At 41.4% G+C, this 22,153-nt stretch overlaps 1 protein-coding gene and 1 long non-coding RNA gene across 7 annotated transcripts in view; one reads left to right on the forward strand and one right to left on the reverse strand.

Annotated features, from left to right (window-relative positions):
- CCDC170 (coiled-coil domain containing 170) overlaps window positions 1-22,153 on the forward strand; it is a 101,759-nt gene that overhangs the window by 2,583 nt on the left and 77,023 nt on the right. For 3 of the 6 annotated variants that reach the window (XM_070796388.1, XM_070796392.1, XM_070796391.1), the window contains exon 1: window positions 802-1,897. In XM_070796388.1, the coding sequence (XP_070652489.1) occupies window positions 1,823-1,897 (75 nt within the window). In that variant the 5' untranslated portion in view covers window positions 802-1,822. Of the gene's footprint in view, window positions 1-801; window positions 2,201-22,153 lie in introns of those variants that run through there. The other 3 variants (XM_070796387.1, XM_070796389.1, XM_070796390.1) reach the window with 3 other exon arrangements.
- Window positions 53-3,122, reverse strand: LOC139184972 (uncharacterized). Its single transcript, XR_011568533.1, has 2 exons — window positions 2,355-3,122; window positions 53-500 (listed from the first exon to the last, which is right to left on the reverse strand). It is a non-coding gene; the product is annotated as an uncharacterized lncRNA (long non-coding RNA).

A 22,153-nucleotide genomic window follows, 5' to 3' on the forward strand; every position in this document is an offset into this window, starting at 1 on the left:
GTTGTAAAAGGATTTCTCCCATCCTTCTAATTAACACATTCATCACCAATACTGATTTTTTAAAATAAATTTATTTTGTATTGGGGCATAGCCGATGAACAATGTTGTGGTAGTTTCTGGTGAACAGCCAAGGGACTCAGCCACATATATACATGTATCCATTCTCCCCCTAGCACCCCCTCCCATCCAGGCTGCCACATGACATTGAGCAGAGTTCTATGTGCTGCTATACAGTTGGTTCTTGGTGACCAACACTGATTTTTAAAGACTGTGTAAATTCATATCTTCTGGTGTGATGAAGAAGAGTTACAAGTTTGACCAGAGTGACCAGATAGACTTTATGAAATTGAACTCTGCAACAATTAGATGTAAATAGAGAAGGGACTTTCTCAGCTCCTCTTCCAGTTGCCTTGAGGTTGTGTCAGCTTTTGTGTTTCCTCGGGCAGTGTCATTTCACTGAAAATTTGACACGTGTGTAGTAATTGTACTGCAAGGAACAACTGCAATTGAAAAGAATGTTTATTACAAACTATTCTATTAAGAGGAGATTTCTGACAGCTTTAGTTTCCATTAAAGGATTTTTTTTTTAATGCTGCTTCCAGTGAAAGCATTGTGGTCATTCTGGATTGGACAGGTGACGATTATTACTATAAAATCAAAAGACATCATCTGAGGCCAAGAAGTCCTCAGAGATAATAATGAATGCATGTAGGATGGTGGAATGGAATCCAAGAAGAGTTGCCATATCTTTGATTTCATTTAATTTTAGAAGAGCACACAGGGAGTTCTACCAAGGGCCTTCAAGTGGGGTGAATGTGGGTTTCAGTTTGAGGTTCTGCTATAAACAGTGGGACCTAAGGCAGGTGACTCCCCTTCTCTGTGCTTTAAAGTCTGGGGTCTCATCTTCATTCCGCCACTGACCAGCTGTATACACTCTTGGACAATTTATTTCATTTCCCTGTGATTGTTTCCTCAGCTTAAAAATGGATTATTCTAATATCCACTTCATAATCTTGTTTTTACTAATGAGATCATATTTGGAAAGCACTTAGAACAGCTCTTGAGAGAACATGTGTAAATGTTTTATAACTAGAAGCTGTGGCTGTTACCAACACTAGTCTTACTAATATTTATATTTCCCTGCAGGGTTGTTGAGAAGGTTAAATGAAAGAACTGCTCACCAGGACAGACTACATGATTTGCAGGTCCCAGTACAAAAGGCAAATGTAGGGCCCTCTGTTCAAAAATCACTAAGAATTTCAAGAGTGGAGTTAAAACAAGCGTCGGGCCCTTCTGTGCAACTGCACGGGTTGCACACCCAGCTGGCGGCGGCTGGGCGCTGGAAGCAGCAGAAGCGCTGGCACACAGTGGGCGCTAAATAAATGCTCATGCACCTTCATGACAGCCCACGGTTATCACTGACCCCCCTCGCTGTCACTTGTCCCTGACCCGAGGACAAGACCCGGAACTGCGCCCGCGGTGGAGCCCGGCGGTGAGGACCGACCTCCGGCCCCGCCGTCCCCAGTCGCTCAGGCCCGGCCGAGCCTCCGCCTGGCGGGATGGGGCCGCTCGGCCGCCGCGCCGCACCGCCCAACGGGACAACTTCAGGAGGATCAGGGTCTGCCCGGCGCCCCCCGGGCTCGTCTCGGGGGCCCGGACGCCTCGCAGCCCGGCCGAGGACTCCGGGTCCCGCGGGCGCCGCCAGCGTCCAGGGCCCCGCTGGCCCGCCGCAGTGTTTACCGGTTGCCCGAGGAGACGCGCCCGCGCGCACCGCCGGCTCCCGCGACTGCCGGTTTGAGCGCGCCGCGGGACCCCGGCCGCCATGAGCTCCTCCAGCCCGCGGCGCCCGCCGCCCACTGGCCCCGCCGCCTTCGGCGCCTCGTCGCCCGCGCCCGAGGTACCGTCGCAGCCCGCGGGCGCGCGCCGGGGCGGCGCCGGTGGTCGGTCCCCTCCCGGGAGAGCCCCGGGGAGGCTCGGCCCGGGCTGCGCGCGACGCTCCTCGCCGGCGAACTCTCCTCTCCGTAGTCCGGGTGGATCGTGGTGGGAACGTCCCCGCGTCGGAGAGGGACTTGGTATTGCCAGCGGCCGGCGAATTTGAGGACGTGAGGGGGCAGGTCGTGAGTTTGTGAAATGCGGCTGAACTTGAGGTTGTACCAGTTCGCGTCTCTTGGTCATCGACACGGGTGACATTCTCAAAGCGGTGTGTCTGGCTCCTGTAGACCCTCCCCGAACCCCCGCCCCTGGAGCCAAGAATTCTCGCTTTTATCTTAAACTTCTTAGCTACTGAGAGACGTGGTTCAGAGCAGTTTCTTCAAAAACCTGAGGTGGTAAGGTTAATAATAAATAATACATACAGTCTTGAGGGAAGTCGCTGCTCTTTTCGTTGCTAATCATTTCAGAAACGGTCATTCCGTTGTCGGATCCATTTACTCGTCTACTCCCAGGTAGTACTTGGGCATCGCGGACTTGCAGGCTCAGCCTGGGTTAAGTGTCCCCTTCTGGACCCCGCGCAGGGGCCCACCAGGCAGAGCGTTTGTCAGAGGTTCCCCACGAGGGGGGAACTCTGTTCAGTCGAACTGCTTGCTGACCCCAGAGGTGTACTCAGCTCAGCTGACCACAAAAATCCCTGGGGCACGCTCTTAATTCAAAACTTGGGCTGGATTCTCCAACAAGTTGTAGGGAATTCTAACATTCAGCAGCTTTGATGGCTGCCTTTACATCTGACCGGATAGTGCCTTCCTTCTATTTAGATTTTTTTGATTCTTGATGTATTTGTGGAAAACTAGTGCCATCTTGTACAAATAAAATTAGTTTTTCTTCCACTAGAAAATTTACATATTTTGTTCCTATCTTGTATCCTTTGTGCATTAAGAATATTAGCCCATGCATAAATACGTAGAGTTTTTGTACTGCTTATATTTGTTTGAGGGAACAAATTGAAAGTAAATGACAGACCTCATGGCCCTTCATCCCTAAAAAAATACTCTGGTGTGTGTCTCCTATGGAGAAGGCAATGGCACCCCACTCCAGTACTCTTGCCTGGCAAATCCCATGGACGGAGGAGCCTGGTAGGCTGCAGTCCATGGGGTCGCTAGGAGTCGGGCACAACTGAGTGACTTCACTTTCACTTTTCACTTTCCTGCATTGGAGAAGGAAATGGCAACCCACTGCAGTATTCTTGCCTGGAGAATCCCAGGGACAGAGGAACCTAGTGGGCTGCCGTCTATGGGGTCGCACAGAGTCGGACACAACTGAAGCGACTTAGCAGCAGTAGCAGCAGTGTGTCTCCTAAGAACAAGGGAATTTTCTAACCAAAACACAATGATCAAATTCAGTGTGTTTAACATCCTTATAATATTACCTAACGTCCACTATCTGCTATTTTGCCAGTTGTCCCAATAATGCCATTTACTGCATTTTTTTTTTTTTTTCATTTCAGGATCACACATTGAATTTAGCTGTGCCTTTAGTCTCTGTAAACCTGGAACAGTTCCTCGGTCTTTCTTTGTCTTCGGTGATATTTTTGCAGAATCTTGTTCAGTAAAATAGGTTTATCAGATTGTTCTTCATGATGAGATTTTTGGTAGGAATACTATCTAAGTGATGTGTCTCAGTTCATCAGAGTAGGAGGTACATGATGTCAGTTTGTCCCACTATTGGTGATGTTCCTAATTGGTGGTATCTGCCCATTTTCTACTGTAAAGGTGGAAAAATAATTACGTTTTAGTAATAAATAAATGATCATATTGAATAATCCTACTGATTAATACTGAGATTTTTAGGGTAAATTTTGCCACCTTATCATAAAGGAAAATATCCACCAAGACCAAGACTTTTTAAAAAATTATTTTTGGCTGCTCTGGGGCTTCATTGTTGCTCTCGGGCTTTCTGTAGTTTTGGAGAGCCAGACTACTTTCAAGTCTTGGAGCATGGGCTTCTCATCGAGGTGACCTCTTGTTGCGGTTCCTGGGCTCTAGGAGAGCAAGCTCAGCAATTGTGACTCACAGGCTTAGTTGCCTGTGGCATGTGGGATCTTCCGGAACTAGGGATTGAACTGGTGTCCCCTGAATTGCAAGGCAGATTCTTAACCACAAGACCACTGGGGAAGCCCCCAAGTCCAAGACTTTAATTGACCCAAAAGGCCTAAATTTTATTGAGAAGCAAAATGCTAGCATTTACTGTAATTACTTTTTCAGCTTCCAAAATACTTATCTGAGACAACCTTATAACTCAGATAGGCAGGGCAGGAATTTCCCATTATACACAAGATACAGCTTGTTCAGTTAGCAAATAATGGAACAGGAACTTAAATACCTTTCTTTTGAAAGTTTAGTGCTTTTCCTGCCATACCATTATGCACTGAAAAACAGATTAAAATACTAAGTGGGGATAATAACCAAGTGTCTGAGGAAGTAGAATACTGCAGGGACTGGAAGTATTAGCTATGAGTTCAGGCAGTCCTGATTACACCACTTAACTGTGACACTTTGAGCAAAAAAATGACAGTGTCTCAGAACTTAGTTTCTTCATCTGCAACATGGGATCATAAAGCTTATGACATAGCGTGGTTTGGAGATTCACTGTCAATATATGGAACGCTGCCAATGGAGTGACTGAATACATCACGGTTGGGAATTTGAGCAAGTTTCTTTCCTCTTGGTGAAACAAGAGTTAGTTAGAATAGCTGCCCGATGGAGTTGTTATGAGAAGCAAAGGTAAATAGCAACATGGCCTATCAGCAGCTATAGTTCTTCAAAGCAAAGAGGACTTAAACTGGTCATGTATAATTATGAAAGAAGTAAAGTCAGTTTTTCTTTATTTCCCCACCATTTCAAACATTTAAAAAATTATGGTAAAATACACATAACATAAAATTAACTGTCTTAGCAAAATTTAAGTGTACAGTTCAGTGGCCCTAAGGACAGTTGTTTTATTGTACAACTATCATCACCGTCTGTCTCTGAAACTCTTTTCATCTTTCGAACTGAAATTCTGTGCACACTCAGCAGTAACTCCCCGTGCCCTCCTCTCCCCAGCTCCTGGTAACCACCATTCTTCTTCTGTTTCTGAATTTGACTGCTCTGGGCACCTCGCGTAAGTGGAATCATACCGTATTCATCCTTTTGTGACTGGTTTGTTTCACTTAGCATAATACCCTTGACGTTCATCCATTCATCCACGTTGTATTATTAATAATACGTGCATTAGAACTTCTTCCCGTTTGAAGGCAGAATGATATTCCATTGCATGTATATGTCATGTTTTGCTTATCCATTCATCTGTACAGAGACACTTGGACTATTTTATTGTGAATAATGCTCTGGGTACACAACACATCTTCAGGATCTTGCTTTCAGTTATTTTGGGTGTAAGAATTGTAATTGCTGGATTATGTAGCATTTCAATTTTCAATTTTTTATAACTTTTTTTCTTTTAAATATTTATCTATTTGGCTGCACTGGGTCTCAGTTGTACGTTTCAGGATCTTTAGTTGTGGCATGCAAACTCTTAGTTGTGGCCTTGGAATCTAGTTCCCTGACCAGGGATCGCACCTGGGCCCTCTGCATTGGGAGTGCAAGTCTTAGCCACTAGACCACCAGCAAAATCCCCAATTTTCAGTTTTTTTGAGGAACGGCCTTACTGTTTTCCATAGTAACTGCACCATTTTACATTCTTATCAGCAATGCACAGATGTTCCAATTTCTCTACATCCTTGTCCATGCTTGTATTTTCCCTTCTTTCCTTTTTCACTTCCTATTCTTTCCTTCCTTCCCTCCCATCCTCCTTCCTTCCTTTTGCCCACTCTTCTTTTTTTTTTTTCGTATAGTCAGCTTAATGGGTATGAAGTAGGAACCATTTCCACTTTATTCCACTTCCTTTCTCTTTGATTTGTTCTGTTCTTTTTTTATTTTCTCTTCCTTTTAATCAAACTCAAGTTAAGAAAAGATCTGACTCTAATCATATGTCTTCCTGTTTCTTAAGTCAGAAACCTTGGTATTCTAGGTATAAAGGAAAATAACCTGAAGCCTCCCACAAAGGTAAGAAGTGAGAGAGAAAAAAACAGAAAAACCAAAGTAAAAGAAAAAAGGATGACGAAGAGAAATATGAATATATCAGTAATTACAATAAGTATAAATGGATTAAATGCTCAGTTAACCAATAAAATTGTCAGATTGAATTTTTTAAAAAAAATTCAGGTATATGCTATTTATGAAACACATATTTAAACAAAAGTGTTTAATATGAAAAGATTGAAAGCAAGATATTTGAAAAGATTTTCCAGATACATAATAAGCACAGGAAACCTTATTGGATATGATAATATTATACAGTACTTTTAAAGCAAAAAAGCATTACTAGAGGTAAAGAAACTCACAATGATGATACAAATTATATCACTGCCACATAATAATAAAAATTCTTATTTATCAGAAAAAGTTGCAACAATTCTAAATGTATATGCATCTAATAAAATGGCCTCAAAATATATAAATCCAAAATAGAAGCAAAAACCTCTGAGGAGATATAGGCAAATCTTCACCTACAGTAGAACAGTTTTAATATACCTCTGTATGTATCTGAGAGACCCACCAGACAAAAATTTGGTAATGGAACTATTAAAAAACTAAAAATACAAAAATGGTTAAGTCATGAAGAAGAAGAAGAAAAGGATATTAAATATTTGGGCTATATATGGCTGTAGAAGTTAACCAGATGACTTTTTTTCTTTGCTCAAGGGAATAAATACCTTTAGACTATGAAACAATCAACTGGACAAAGTCCTAGAAAGTGTATTGGTAGAGATTAAACTAGATAAGTAATTAAATGTTTTTCCTTGTTTCAAATAAAAAAGAGCTTTATACAATTAAAAATTACTGATGACAATCTGATCATGAGTTCAGTTCAGTTAAGTCGCTCAGTTGTATCCAACTCTTTTCAACCCCATGGACTGTATAGCACACCCCAGAGCTTGCTCAAACTCATGTCCATTGAGTCAGTGATGCCATCCACCCATCTCATCCTCTGTTGTCCCCTTCTCCTCCTGTCTTCAATCTTTCCCAGCATCAGGGTCTTTTCCATTGAGTCAGTTCTTCGCATCAGGTGGCCAAAGTATTGGAATTTCAGCTTCGGCATCAGTCCTTCCAATGAATATTCAGGGCTGATCTCCTTCAGAATGGACTGGTTGGATCTCCTTGCAGTCCAAGGGACTCTCAAGAGTCTTCTCGAACACCACAGTTCAAAAGCATCAATTCTTCAGCACTCAGCCTTCTTTATAATCCAACTCTCACATCCATACATGACTACTGGAAAAACCATAGTCCATACATGACTACTGGAAAAACCATAGCTTTGCTTAGTCTAGCCTAGCCTAGCCTGATCTTTGTCAGCAAAGACATGTCTCTGCTTTTTAATATGCTGTGTAGGTTGGTCATAACTTTTCTTCAAAGCAGCAAGTGCCTTTTAATTTCATGGCTGCAGTCACCATGTTCAGTGATTTTGGACCCCCCCCCCCAAAATAAAGTCTGTCACTGGTTCCACTGTTTCCCCATCTATTTGCCATGAAGTGATGGGACCAGATGCCACGATCTTAGTTTTCTGAATGTTGAGTTTTAAGCCAGCTTTTTCACGTTAGACAAACCCACCTTGAAGGATTTTCTGTTAAATAATTGGCCAATACTCTTCAAAAGTGTCAAGGTCACGATTGGCAGAGACTAAGGAGACAAGACAACTAGAAGCAATGTGAGAGTCTGGGTTGACCCCTGGACCAGAAAAAGGACATTATTAGAAAACTCGTGAAATTTGAATAAGATCTGATGTTTAGTTAATAGTATTATAGCAATGTTAATTTACTTATTTTAACATGCCTTGGATATGTAGGTAGTTAACATTAGGGGAAGTTGGGTAAATGGTACACAGAATCTTTCTGTTCTAATCTTGCAACCTTTTTCTGGGTCTAAAATAACTTCAGAATAAAAAGTTAAAAAAATGAGTGACAAGCAGTTAATTCTTTGTATATCCAACTTTTTTTTTTTTTTTTGCATAATCTTAGGTATTTTATTTACTTTCCTTCAATCTATTACTTAAAGACCCAAAAAAGCAAAAGAAAAAAATTAAATTTTGGAGAATGGTCCTGTTAAAAGATACTCAGCATTAAATATATCACAGAGGAGGGAGTTCTTCAAGACAGTAAACACATACTATTACAAAACTTTTTTCCTCACATCAGAGCAGTATCTGCTTCTTGCATATACATCTCATTAAAAATGCATCCAATAGTGAATCTATAGAAACTTCTCAGATCCTTGGTCCTGAGTTGTATGAACACAGGGCAAGTTAGACTCCAGGAAACTGGAGAACAGAGCTGAGCAGAAATTCAGAGGTTACACAGAAATGGATTTTGGGTAGGCAATTAACATTCTATGCATTTCTACTTCTTCAGTTCAGTTCAGTTCAGTCGCTCAGTCGTGTCCGATTCTTTGCGACCCCATGAATCGCAGCACACCAGGCCTCCCTGTCCATTACCAACTCCCAGAGTTCACTCAGACTCACGTCCATCAAGTCAGTGATGCCATCCAGCCGTCTCATCCTCTGTCGTCCCCTCCTCCTCCTGCCCCCAATCCCTCCCAGCATCAGAGTCTTTTCCAGAGTCAACTCTTCGCATGAGGTGGCCAAAGTACTGGAGTTTCAGCTTTAGCGTCATTCCTTCCAAAGAAATCCCAGGGCTGATCTCCTTCAGAATGGACTGGTTGGATCCCCTTGCAGTCCAAGCAACTCTCAAGAGTCTTCTCCAACACCACAGTTCAAAAGCATCAATTCTTCGGCGCTCAGCTTTCTTCACAGTCCAACTCTCACATCCATACATGACCACAGGAAAAACCATAGCCTTGACTAGACAGACCTTTGTTGGCAAAGTAATGTCTCTGCTTTTGAATATGCTATCTAGGTTGGGCATAACTTTCCTTCCAAGGAGTAAGCGTCTTTTAATTTCATGGCTGCAGTCACCATCTGCAGTGATTTTGGAGCCCAGAAAAATAAAGTCTGACACTGTTTCCACTGTTTCCCCATCTATTTGCCATGAAGTGATGGGACCAGAGGCCACGGTCTTCGTTTTCTGAATGTTGAGCTTTAAGCCAACTTTTTCACTCTCCTCTTTCTACTTCTTAGCTTACCAAATATTGAGACCTCACTATGTACCATGTACTAGTCCAGGTGTTAGGGATATAACACCAAACAAATCAACCAGGCCCTTGCCCTTATGGTAAGAAAGTCAGGAAAATGGGGAGGATTGGGAGGGAGCAGGAACAGAGAGGGAGAATTAACAAGCATTTGCTGAGGTCCAAAGGCAAGAGGGTATGACTCCAAGGAACCAATGTGATCCTTTCGGGATTTGTTACAAAAACCTCTTCTTGTTTCATTTCACCTTCTATGTCTCCAGTTGATCCTAACTATTTTAGGTAAGATCTACTTGATCTTATCTCCTCCCTGGAACCTCAAAACAGTTGGTTCAGGCATTCCAGGATCTGCACCCCTCTTAAATCCCAGGTAAATCACGAGAGGAATAAAACCCCAGCGGATGGCAAATTGTCCTCCCTTGAAAAGCTGCTGCAGCCTCTGCTTGGCCTCTTTGCTCAGCTTCACCATTGCGGCAGCGCTGGCGACACCTGTGAGAGAACAGCAGCAAACGCGTCAGGAATGTATATCCAACTTTTAACTGCAACACTTAGTTTCTCTTCGTATCTAATTGTTCTTGGACCACCTGGCTGAGGGGAAATGTTCAAATAACAGGTGAATAAAAGAACTTTTTGAACACCAAGCAGAGAGCATGATTGATTTTCCCTTCGTATTTCAAAAAGGTGGTGTGAATCTTTACTTAAAGTTGCCAAATGTGGGGTACAGGATATTTGAAACAATAGTGAGTGCTTCTTGGTTTGTACTTGAATTAAGTTGACTAATTATAAAGACTTACTTTTTCTGTGTTCAAGGACAATTTAAAAATTTAATTGAAAAAGGGAGTAACATTTGCTGTACTTAAAATTATTTATGCTAGGTTCTTTTCCCAAGATTTCTTTTTTCTTTGTTTCGCTTCCAATTTTTTTCCTTTGAAATTGGTGCTTTGGTGGCTTTGATCTAAGGCAGAGAAGTTCAAAGGCATTGCTGAGGTGGACCAGCAGCCCTATACTCTTTCTCTTATTGATACAGCACTGCTATTGATTGTGGCTTCTATCTCTACGTGTTAGATAGTGCTTAAATAAAATATTTTAAATATTGCTAGTAAAAGGAAATATATGAATTCTATTTCTGAGTAACTGAAATAACTTCCTTTTTGTTGACTAAATTTACTCTTATGCTGTCCTTCCTGACTCTTCCGCGTTAGCTTTGTACTGAAATGTATTTTTCAGCATTTCTAGGTCATCATCATCTAATCTCATTGTCAGTGCAAAGGGGAACGATGTCAACTCTCGACTATAGTTGTCACATTTCCCATAAGTCTTTTCTGCTTCAGGGTAAATGAAATGGGTAGAGTGGAGAAGCAAAAGGAAGTCTTAATGTTGAAATTTTGTAACTATTTGGAGTAAGCAAAAGTGAGAACGTGGGAGGAAACCTGAACCAGAAAAACTCTGCTTGGTGAATCATACATTGATTGAGTCACCCTGTGGTGAGTTTCAGGACACCAAAGATAGGCAAATTCTTTGCTTCAGCAGTTAAAAAATCAGGGTCAGTTCTAAAACAGATGCTGTTTTAGATAAGGTTCCACTCTCATAAAAGTTACATTTTAGTGGGGGAGATAGATAACAAAAGTAAACAGATGGGTAAACAAGGTAATTTCAAAGTGTGGTTAACACTAAAGTGGGATAACAGGATCAAGACTGACTGGCGTAGAGGGTTTGCTTTGGATAGGGTGGGCCCAGATGACTCCCCAAGGAGATGACAGGTATGCTGAGTTGTGGGTGATGCTGGGAGGGAGTGTTTTTAGAAACAGCTTCCCTAGGGGAAGTGTGTTTAGAAAGAGTACACTACCATGTGTAAAATAGATAGCTAGCGGGAACCTGCTGTATACACAGGAAGCTCAGCTCAGTTCTCTGTGTGAACTGAAAGGGAGGGAGGTCCAAGGTTCGGGGGGATACGTGTATATGTATGGCTGATTCACTTTGTCATACACAGAAACTAACACGATATTGTAAAGCAAGTATACCTCAATTAAAAAAAGAATATAGTTGGTAGCACGTTCGTCAGTTTGGGTGTGTCTCATGATTTCTTATCCTTAGATTCAAGTTAATCACTTTTGGCGTTTATCGGTGATCCTATATGAGAGATGGTGTGTTCTCAGTGCATCATGTCAGGAGCCTTATGTCAGTTTATCTCATTGTTGATGTTATAAAAGAAAAAGAAAGGCTGAGAACTGGATTCAACAGACTAACGATACCTGATAATACATGTAATGTATTTTTAATTGCTCTAAGGAATGTTATTGAGATAACTGGTGAGTACTATGGTGTCATTATTAAATTTCTTGAATTTCACAGCCGTATGCAAAGGAAAGTCCTTGTCCTTAGAAATACACGCTGAAGTATTTAGGGGTTGAAGGCTGTGATGTCTGCGAATTACTCACAAATGACTCAGCTGTCATGATTGTAATGGACAGAGAGAAAAGACTAGATCAAATGTGATGAAATGTTCTCACAGTTGGTGAATCTAAGTGTGGCATATACTTTATTATTCTTGCAACTTTTCTGTAAGATTGAAATAAAGCTTTAAAGAAATTATGTACCTGTAACAAATTAGGATATTGAGTAGAAAATGCTCTTTCTAACTATCGAGCTCACAGTATAGTTAAGTAAATAATAAATGAGATAATAAAGGCTTGGAAAAGGAAGAAGGCAGGTGTGGCTGGAGTAAAGATATGGTGTCAGGCAAGGATCTAGAAGGAAAGGCAAACAAGCAGTTACGGGAGGTGCTCTACTAGATGGAGGTGGGGAGAGCAAGGGGAGGGGATGCTTTGCTGAAGTTACTGGGGCCAATGATGGTGGTGGTATGGAGATGACATTGTCTTTGGAGTACCAACAGGACCTGTAGGTGATGTTCAGTAGCAGTTGGAATCATGAATCTCTAGCTAGAGATGCAGATTGGGGAGCCATCAATTATTGCAGATGGTTGAAATCTCAGGAGAGCATGAAGTAGACCAGTAAAGGTGTCTTATGTGGTGAAGAAGAAGGATTGATGATGAAGTCCAGAGAGTCGCAGGTTAACGAGTGGGTGAAGGAGGATGAGCTGCAGGAGGGACTGGGAGAGGAGGGCCAGATGAGCAGAGAAAGGAAAGCTGCTTGGCAGAGTGGTGGTCATGGCTCCCTCCAGTTCTCCTTTTTCCATATATTGGAACACCCTTCCCCTGGGTTTATTTAGAATTGACAGAATTTGGGGAGTAGCTGCCCAAAACAATGATTATGGTTTTGTCCATATTGATTATTAAATGTTTCTTTCTGATAGTAATTAGCTAAGTATTTTAAGGCCATTTCTGGTCCATGGTTTAAAAACCATGCCATTTGGGCCAAGTATGTGTATATATATTTATATATGGCTTCCCTGGTAACTCAGTGGTAAATAGTCCACCTGCCCATGCAGGAAATGCGGGTTCAATCCCTGGGTCAGGAAGATCCCCTGGAGAAGGAAATGGCAACCCACTCCAGTATCCTTGCCTGGGAAATCCCATGGGCAGAGGAACCTGGTGGGCTACAGTCCATGGGGTCACAAAGAGTCAGACACAACTTAGGGACTTAACAACTCTCTCTATATCTATATCTATCTATCTATATATATATATATTTATTTTTTTTTTTTTCTAGTTCTGTTTCTCTGGAGGACCCTAATACACAGGATAACTTCACTAGTCCTACCATGCTTGAGGAGGTTGTTAGAACCAGTGGGTTTGTAGTCCATCAGAAAGGACAGTGCAGCAAGGCCACAGGTGCTCAACACAGACACACAGGCTGGCGATCAGCAGCAGGAAAGTGGGGAGAGTTTGTCATGTCTCCTGCCTGATTTTCCTAGAAGGACAGGATCAACCTATCTATCAGAGGCCCTGGGACCACCTTTAAGGGACCCATGAGCATGTTTTAAATTCTTTTAAAATCAGGAGAGGGAGAAAAAAATAACTTTTAAATTGAGAAAATATTTTAATGTGTAGTATTTTGTTATGTTCATCTTCATGCCAGTAGGTTGTAGAATATAGCTTTAATATCTGTATGGAGGAAAGAGACCACGAAGGTATTAATAAAAGTGCACGGTTGTCGTTTAGTCGCTAAGTCGTGTCCCACTCTGCGACCCCATGGACTGTAGTCTGCCAGGCTCCTCTGTCCGTGGGATTTCCCAGGCAATAATACGGGAATGAGTTACTATTTCTTTCTCCAGGGGATCTTTTCAACCCAAGTATCAAACCCATGATTCCTGCGTGTCCTGCTTTGGCAGGCAGTTTCTTTACCAGTGGGCCACCTGGGAAACCCATAGGACCCACAAAAGTTAATGGGGTCACGTGGGGAGAGGAAACTGTGCAGAAGCATTGTTTAGAGAGCATTGTTAAGCAACAGAACAGGTGATAGTAAGACAGATAATAGAACATATTTTTCCCAATTTTACTGATATGATTGACATACAGCACTGTGGCATACAGCATAATGCCTTAAATATATTGTGATGTAATTACCACAATAAATTTAGTTAAATTAACACTCATCATCTTATACAGATACAAAAGAAAAAAAAAGAATGTTTCTTTCCTTGTGATGAGAACTTTTAGGACTTTTCAAAATATCGTATACCAGTGTTAACTATAGTCATTATGTTGCATATTATAGCCCCAGTATTTATTTGTCTTATAACTGGAAGTTTGTACTTTTTGACTATCTTCATCCAGTTCCTGCACCCCACACAACCCCTGCCCCCTGCCTCTGGTAACTGTAAGTCTGATCTCTCTCTTTAATGAGATTTTTGCTTGTTTTAGATTCCACATATGAGATCATACAATGTTTGTTCTTCTCTGACTTATTTCACTTAGTATAATGCCCTCAAGGTCCGTTTATGTTGTTGCAAAGTTTCTTCTTTTCTGTGGTTGGGTAGTATCCATTTTTAGATATAGATATATTTAGATATAAAAAGTTTGTTTGGTTTTCTGTACTATCTAAGGAAAAGCCTGAAGGAACTTTTTGGCCAACCCAGTGTAGTGAAAATTGCTCAGTCGTGTCGACTCTTTGTGACCCCATGGATTGTAGGCTGCCAGGTTCCTCTGTTCATGGAGTTCTCCAAGCGAGAGCGCTGGAGTGGGTAACTGTTCCCTTCTCCAAGGGATCTTCCCAACCCAGGGATCGAACCCAGGTGTCCCGCATTGCAAGAGGATTCTTTACCATCTGACCTACCAGAGAAGCTCCAAAATATTGGAGTAGGTAGCCTATCCCTTCTCCAGAGGACCTTCCTGACCCAGGAGTCAAACTGGGGTCTCCTGCATTGCAGGCGGATTCTTTACCAGCTGAGCTTCCAGGGAAGCCCCCTAGTTATAACTATATCTAGAGATAGAGATGGGTATAAATATGTCACATTTTCTTCCTTATCCATTCATCCATTGATGGATACTTAGGTGCTTTCATGACTTGGCAATTGTAAATCATGCTTAGAAAATTTTATCTTAAAATTACTTGTTCCTTCACTTAAAGGTTGACATAAAATGATGAATATTGAACTGAAGTCCAGCAAAATTTAAATCTCCCTACGACAGTTTTATTGCACTAGAGAAGTGCTCTTTTGGAAAATTGGTTAAACTGTATTTTAAATTCCTTCTAAGGGAAATATTCCTGAGGAGCCAATTTGAATAGACAACTTGTTAAAAGTTTTAAGCATACCACTCAGCATAGGAACTGAAATATTACATTTTGGAAAAATTTTCACTTTAAGATAATTTATCAAGTGTTTGATAATAGATGGAGTGAAAAAACCCCACTTGAGAAGAAGTCTAGAATCATTAATATGTGAAAAGATATGTAGGATTCAGATGAATAAAATGTCCCATCTCTTTGTCAACAGAGGTTTTCATTTCCCCCATTCCACTCAAAGAAGCTATTTGTGACATGTGACAATGTGACATGTGACAGTGTTCCCAAATCTGCATTCATTATGAGCCTTGAAAGTTACACCCAATACCTCCCATGGAGTTCTATCCAATACAAATGCTGAGAAATTGTTGTCACTTAAAATAGGACCTGAAATTAATTAATTTGCCTGTGGCTTACTTAACTAAGATGTTATCTTGGTAAAGTGAACAGATTAAAAAAAAATTCAAAGGACTTTCAGTTCAGTTCAGTCACTCAGTCATGTCCAACTCTTTGTGACCCCATGGGGTGCAGCACACCAGGCTTCCCTGTCCATCACCGACTCCCGGAGTTTACTCAAACTCATGTCCATTGAGTCAGTGATGCCATCCAACCATCTCATCCTCTGTCGTCCCCTTCTCCTCCTGCCTTCAGTCTTTCCCAGCATCAGGGTCCTTTCCAGTGAGTCAATTCTTCGAATCAGGTGGCCAACATATTGGAGTTTCAGCTTCAGTATCAATCCTTCCAATGAATATTCAGGACTTATCTCCTTTAGGATGGACTGGTTTGATCTCCTTGCAGTCCAAGGGACTCTCAAGAGTCTTCTCTAGCACCACAGTTCAAAAGCATCAATTCTTCAGTGCTCAGCTTTCTTTATAGTCCAACTCTCACATCCATACATGACTACTGGAAAAACCATAGCTTTGACTATGTGGACCTTTGTTGGCAAAGTAATGCTTTTAATATGCTGTCTAGGTTGGTCATAGCTTTTCTTCCAAGAAGCAAGTGTCTTTTAATTTCATGGCTGCAGTCACCCTCTGCAGTGATTTTGGAGCCCAAAAAAGTAAAGTCTGTCATGGTTTCCATTGTTTCCCCATCTATTTGCTGTGAAGTGGTGGGACTGGATGCCATAATCTTAGTTTTCTGAATGTTGAGTTTTAAGCCAACTTTTTCACTCTCCTCTTTGACTTTCATCAAGAGGCTCTTTAGTTCTTCTTCACTTGGTGCCATAAGAAGTGGTGTCATCTGCATCTCTGAGGTTATTGATATTTCTCCTGGCAATCTTGATTCCAGCTCGGGCTTCATCCAGCCCAGCATTTTGCATGATGTGCTCTGCATAGAAGTTAAATAAGCAGGGTGACAATATACAGCCTTGACGTACTCCTTTCTCGATTTGGAACCAGTCTGTTGTTCCATGTCCAGTTCTAACTGTTGTCTCTTGACAGGCATACACTTGCCTCTCAGGAGGCAAGTCACGTGGTCTGGTATTCCCATCTCTTTAAGAATTTTCCACAGAAGACTTTATATTAAATGAAAATATAAGCTTCTAAATTGACTAGACCCAACCTGTACAGCATATATGAACTTGTAGAAAGCAGAAGGAATCTTTCTTAAATTTATTTTTTATTGAAATATAGTTGATTGACAAGGTGTTAGTTTCTACTGTTCAGCAAAGTGAATTAGTTATACATATATCCACTCTTTTTTTATACTTTTCCCATATAGGTCATTACAGAGTATTGAGTAGAGTTCCCTGTCCTATGCAGTAGGTCCTTATTAGTCATCTATTTTATATATAGTAGTGTGTATATGTCAATCCCAATCTCCCAGTTTATCCCTCCCTCCTAGGAATCTTCCAAAAAGTGGTTGGAAGGAGATTTATGAATTTATCAAAGTTAAATTTTGTGAACTTATCATTAATTTTGGAAATGCAGCTCTTTACTGCAACAACCTGACTTGCCTTGCAGAACAGCAATATTGAATCAAGTTCAGAAGAGAATTCAATTTAGGGAGAAATGATTGCATATCTATATATGACGATAACATAGTGATGAACAGTATGGGCTTTGGAGTCAGATGGGCTTTGGTTTGAATTCTGGCTGTGCCATTTCATTCCTTCCTTCGTTCATTCTGTGATTTTACTGACACCCGTTTCTGATTGTTTTTAGAGATGCGGAGAAGGCAATGGCACCCCACTCCAGTACTCTTGCCTGGAAAATCCCATGGACAGAGGAGCCTGGTGGGCTGCAGTCCATGGGGTCGCGAAGAGTCGGACACGACTGAGCGACTTCACTTTCACTTTTCACTTTCTTGCATTGGAGAAGGAAATGGCAACCCACTCCAGTGTTCTTGCCTGGAGAATCCCAGGGACGGTGGAGCCTGGTGGGCTGCCGTCTCTGGGGTCACACAGAGTCAGACACAGCTGAAGCGACTTAGCAGCAGCAGCAACAGGACCTTCACCCTAACAATGATTGAAAGTTATAATTTTTGTTCCTGCAAGATAAGCATTTTTTTTCAGATGTTTTAAACATTTATTCTCATCTGACAAAATGTGGATGAATAAATAATTCCTGGCTTTTCTTTCCCAGTATATCTTGGTCAACTCTCTCCTCTCCCTCCTAGTTTTTGCTGAAACTCTTATTTCTATTCTAGGTTGATCTCTTGGCATGACTAATTTTAAAAATATGAGACTTGCTGTTTTCCATTTTTACAAGAGATGAGTGAAATTCCACCTATATTTGTTCCAACAGGACCATTGTTTAGCAATAATGAAAGTCTCGCAGTCATGTCTGACTCTGCGACCCCATGGACTATACAGTCCATGGAATTCTCCAGGCCAGAATACCGGAGTGGGTAGCCATTCCCTTCTCCAGGGGATCTTCCCAACCTTGGGATCAAACCCAGGTCTCCCGCATTGCAGGCAGATTCTTTACCAGCTGAGCCATCAGGGTAGTCCCTAAACTCACCAGCAGGACATACTTCCACTGATCTCAGCTGGAGGCTGGGTCCAGATGATGAGTCTTAATACAAGAGGTCTCAGGAATGCGTTTCTGATATTAACTAAGTTGATGTTGTCAGATGACATTCAGAGGGTTGACTAAAGAAGCAGCATTCATTCATACTCTGCTCTACTTCAGATTATCCCTGAAAAGTCAAAACTCAAGCGAGATGGCTAATTGGACTTTATTGTTTTGACCCTGCTACTGAAGTGCTTTTACTGAACAAAGGCTTGATGTTATGCCGTTCAGTTGTTCCACGGGTTTGGAAATTTGTGATTTCCTGTAGTGAGCAACTTGTTTGCTTTACCTCGTGGTCCTGGTAGATCGTGTGACTCAGGTTGATCTACTTGGAAGAGCCAAGGTAAACTGGTCCATCCCTAACAAGTGCTCGGTACCAACAGGACAGTAAGTCCCCTACTGCAGACCTTTAAGTTACGAACTGTCAAAGATGTGAACATGCATTTGCGTGTCCAGTCATGTAAGTTAGTTCACTTACATAATCGTCACGTGTGTGCATCCTCTACAAGTGGTTGTACTTTTACTGCACACTACTCTAAAGAGCACAGTACTACAGTGTCTTTGTTTCAAGCCCAGGATGTCTGAAGCAAGTGCACAGGCAGAAGTGATGTACTTGGTACTACTGTACTTTTCAAGGTACTGTACTGTAGGATTAAAGGTGTTTTATTTTTTGTGTTTGTTTTTTTAATGTATTATTTGTGTGAAAAGTATTGTAAACCTATTCACAGTACTATATGGCCAATTGTGTTAGTTAGGTACCTAGGCTAATTTTGTTGGATTTTTGAATAAATTGGATTCAACAAATACGATTTCGAAATGAAACTCGTTCATATGTAAAGGGTTTATTGTACGTCCAGGATACTTGCTTCCTCTTATTTGTTCTCTCTTTTAACCTTTCTTTCCTGCCATTTTCTTAATTCCTTTTTTTGTTTTTCTTGTTTTGGCACTGGTAAAAAATAAACTTGAGACGTTGGGTGGAAGTTAAAGCCTTTCTCTAAGATCTAGACGTCTGGTAAACTGTAAAGATTACAGGAAACACTAGTGGATTTGGGACTAGCCTTTAGTTTATGCTCCTGCCATGGCTTAGGAGAAGCTATTCAGTGATTAGCTCCCTGATTCTGGGAAAGATTGAAGGTAGGAGGAGAAAGGGACGACAGAGGACAAGATGGTTGGATGGCATCTCTGACTCAATGGACATGAATTTGAGCAAACTCTGGGAGACATTGAAGGACAGGGAAGCCTGATGTGCTGCAGTCCATGGGGTTGCAAAGAGTTGGACACGACTTAGTGACTGAACAACAGTAACAAAATTCAGTGATTGCAAAGTACGTTCCAGAACACCCACGGAGTCAAAAGCAAGACGTTTCTCTTGTCAGGGCTCATATTTACGTGATACATCCATGGTTTGATGGATGTCAATGCTACTATTGGGCTTCCCTGGTGGCTCAGAGGTAAAAGAATCCTCCTGCAAAGCAGGAGACGTGGGTTCAATCCTTGGGTTGGGAAGATCCCCTGGAGAAGCAAATTGCAACCCACTCTGGTATTTTTGCCTGGGAAATCCCACAGACAGAGGAGCCTGACAGGTTATAGTCCATGGGGGTCACAAAGAATCAGACAGGACTTAGGGACTAAACAAAAACAACAATGCTACTATAGATGGACAGGCTCTGATATTGCAGAGTGGGAGAATCTGCGTGCTTCCTAAACCAGCCCATCATCCCTGGGGCTTGGGGTGCAGTAGAAGTCAGCCAACTCCAGAGGCTGGTGGAACTTGGCATAGCAGATGAGATTGGGGAGTGAATCACACGGGAGGATGGGATATTAATAAGAAGAGCAATATAGCATCCATTCCTTTATTCTGCAGATAATTATCGAGCATTTACATTGTGAGGTTCTGGTTAGGTGCTAGGTATGTCTTAGTGGATATCAAAGACTGTTTAAAAAATAATTTTTAAGTTTGTTTTTGGCTGTGTTGGGTCTTCGTTGCTTCTTGGGCATTTCTGCAGTTACTGTGAGTGGGGTTTACTCTTCTTTGCGGTGTGTGGGTTTCTCACTTCGGTGACTTCTCTTGTTGTGGACACGGGCTTAGGGAGTGTAGGCTCAGTTGCTGCGGCTCCTGGGCTCCGGAGCACAGGCTCAGTAGTTATGGGCAATGGGCTTAGTTGCTCCTTGGTGTGTGGAATCTTCCTGGAGCAGGACTCGAACTTGTGTTTCCTGTATCAGCAAGCAGATTCTTTACCACTGAGCCATCAGGGAAGCCCTATCACAGAGTTTTAAGGGAGAGAGACCTTACATACTTAATTACACATATCATGTATTCCTTACCACTCTGTAAGTGACCTGAAGGAGAAGCATAGGCTGCTATGAGAGAATCAGTTCAGTTTCAGTTCAGTTGCTCAGTCATGTCCGACTCTTTGTGACCCCATGCACTGCAGCACGCCAGGCTTCCCTGTCCATCACCAACTCCCGGAGTTTACTCAAACTCATGTCCATTGAGTCGGTGATGCCATACAACCATCTCATCCTCTGTCGTCCCCTTCTCCTCCTACCTTCAGTCTTTCCCAGCATCAGGGTCTTTATATAGTGGGAAGATAGTGGTGTGGTCAGGTGGGAATTTTGACTGGTCAAGTCCTTCTGAATACTTGCTGAGGCAATACTGACTTTGAAATGACACCTATAAGAAGAGTGAGAAGACTGCTATGAGGGTGAATACACTGTCCATTAGTTGATTTTCTTGGTGGTCTCCACCCCTCCTTTGATCTCCCCAACCTGCCTTCTGCAGAGCTCTTTATGGTGTGGTGCAGGTCTTGGGGAGGAGAGAGGGTGAGATTAGGGGGTCTAGCTTTAGAAAGGAAGGGCTTCCTAAACAAGGGTCTGTCCACTCTAGTAGACTGTCCTCTAGAGCGGGCTGAGGACATCCATGTCTTCATGATAACTAGTGAGAGTTGCTAAGCACTACAATTTCGGATTTGGAATCTGCCTATAACCTGATTTATTCTGGACACAAAAGAGAGAAAAATTCCTTCTAAAAACTTACTGTAGATCTTGCTTTGTTCCCTTGTGAGAATTCTTATAGGGAGGTTAAAAATTATTTGGTTTCTTCCTAACCTGAAACCTGGAGAGATTACTTGTTGCTAACGTGTCCCACTGTCTTCTCATTTTTTACAAAATTTGTCTCTGGAGGGACTTGGTTGCTTTCAGAAGTGTGTATGCTGGAAATCATGGCTTCCTTTTAACAGAAGAAATGCTGCTAGGGATGATGAAGTAGCATCATTTAGCTGAATTTTCTCTGGGCAGAGTTAAGGGTCACCCCAGAAGAGAGAGCAGGGATGTAGTTGCAATGTACATGTTATTTAGGTTGTTTTCTGTTTCTAATTTGTCCTTTGTTGGAGATCTTTTTACAGTTAATAAAAACATTAAGAATCATTGAATTCTTGTTTTAATCCTTGAAGATACTATTTTGGCTATAACATTGTATTATTCCATTCATTTTTGTGGTGAACTTCCTATCCAAGAAGTAGTCAAAACTTTCTTGTTGAATAAAAAATGCATTCCAAGCATTGCTGGAAATTCAGTAATTCTTTCTACCTCTGCGGTCTTGTGCAAGCCGAGGTTCAAGTTCAGGGTTTCCCACTGCCTCTGCAGCCGGTGAAGAATTTACATGGTATTCAGCTTCTTAAATCTAAAGATTAGGATGTTAAAATTGAGAACATACTGAATTGGACTCTTTAAACATGTTTCCAGCTGTCTCTTAATTAAAAAATTAATTTGAATATTACAATTGCAGCCACTTTTCCTTTAAAAATGAGAACATTACACATTAAGCTGCAGTATCTTTTGTCAACTACCACTAATCTTAATCCCCTTCCCTCATTCTCCAGAGGTAATTATTAAATACATTTGGTGAGTATCCGCCAGATCATTAAAAATACTTTTTGTGTTCATACTTATACCTATAGAGAATATTTTATTTTGTTTAACACTTTTTTAATTTTCCTTTTTTTTTGCTTTTTATTGGTTTTTATTCTTTAAGCTAATTTAAAATAACATGTATTTTTGAAACATAAATGGTATCATACTATTAGTTTTGTTCTCTGATTTACTGTATTTGAAAAACAGTATGTTTTTGAGATCTATCCATGCTGCTTTAAATAGATTTAGTTCAGTTCTATTAATTGTTTTCTAGATTCCCATTTTATGGATGTACTATTCCATGGATGACTATTCTTATATGATAGTACATGGATGTACTATTCTTATGGATGACCAATTCCTATATTG

The sequence above is a fragment of the Bos indicus genome, chromosome 9 (assembly GCF_029378745.1).
Source record: "Bos indicus isolate NIAB-ARS_2022 breed Sahiwal x Tharparkar chromosome 9, NIAB-ARS_B.indTharparkar_mat_pri_1.0, whole genome shotgun sequence".
In the NCBI taxonomy this organism is placed as follows: Eukaryota; Metazoa; Chordata; class Mammalia; order Artiodactyla; family Bovidae; genus Bos; species Bos indicus.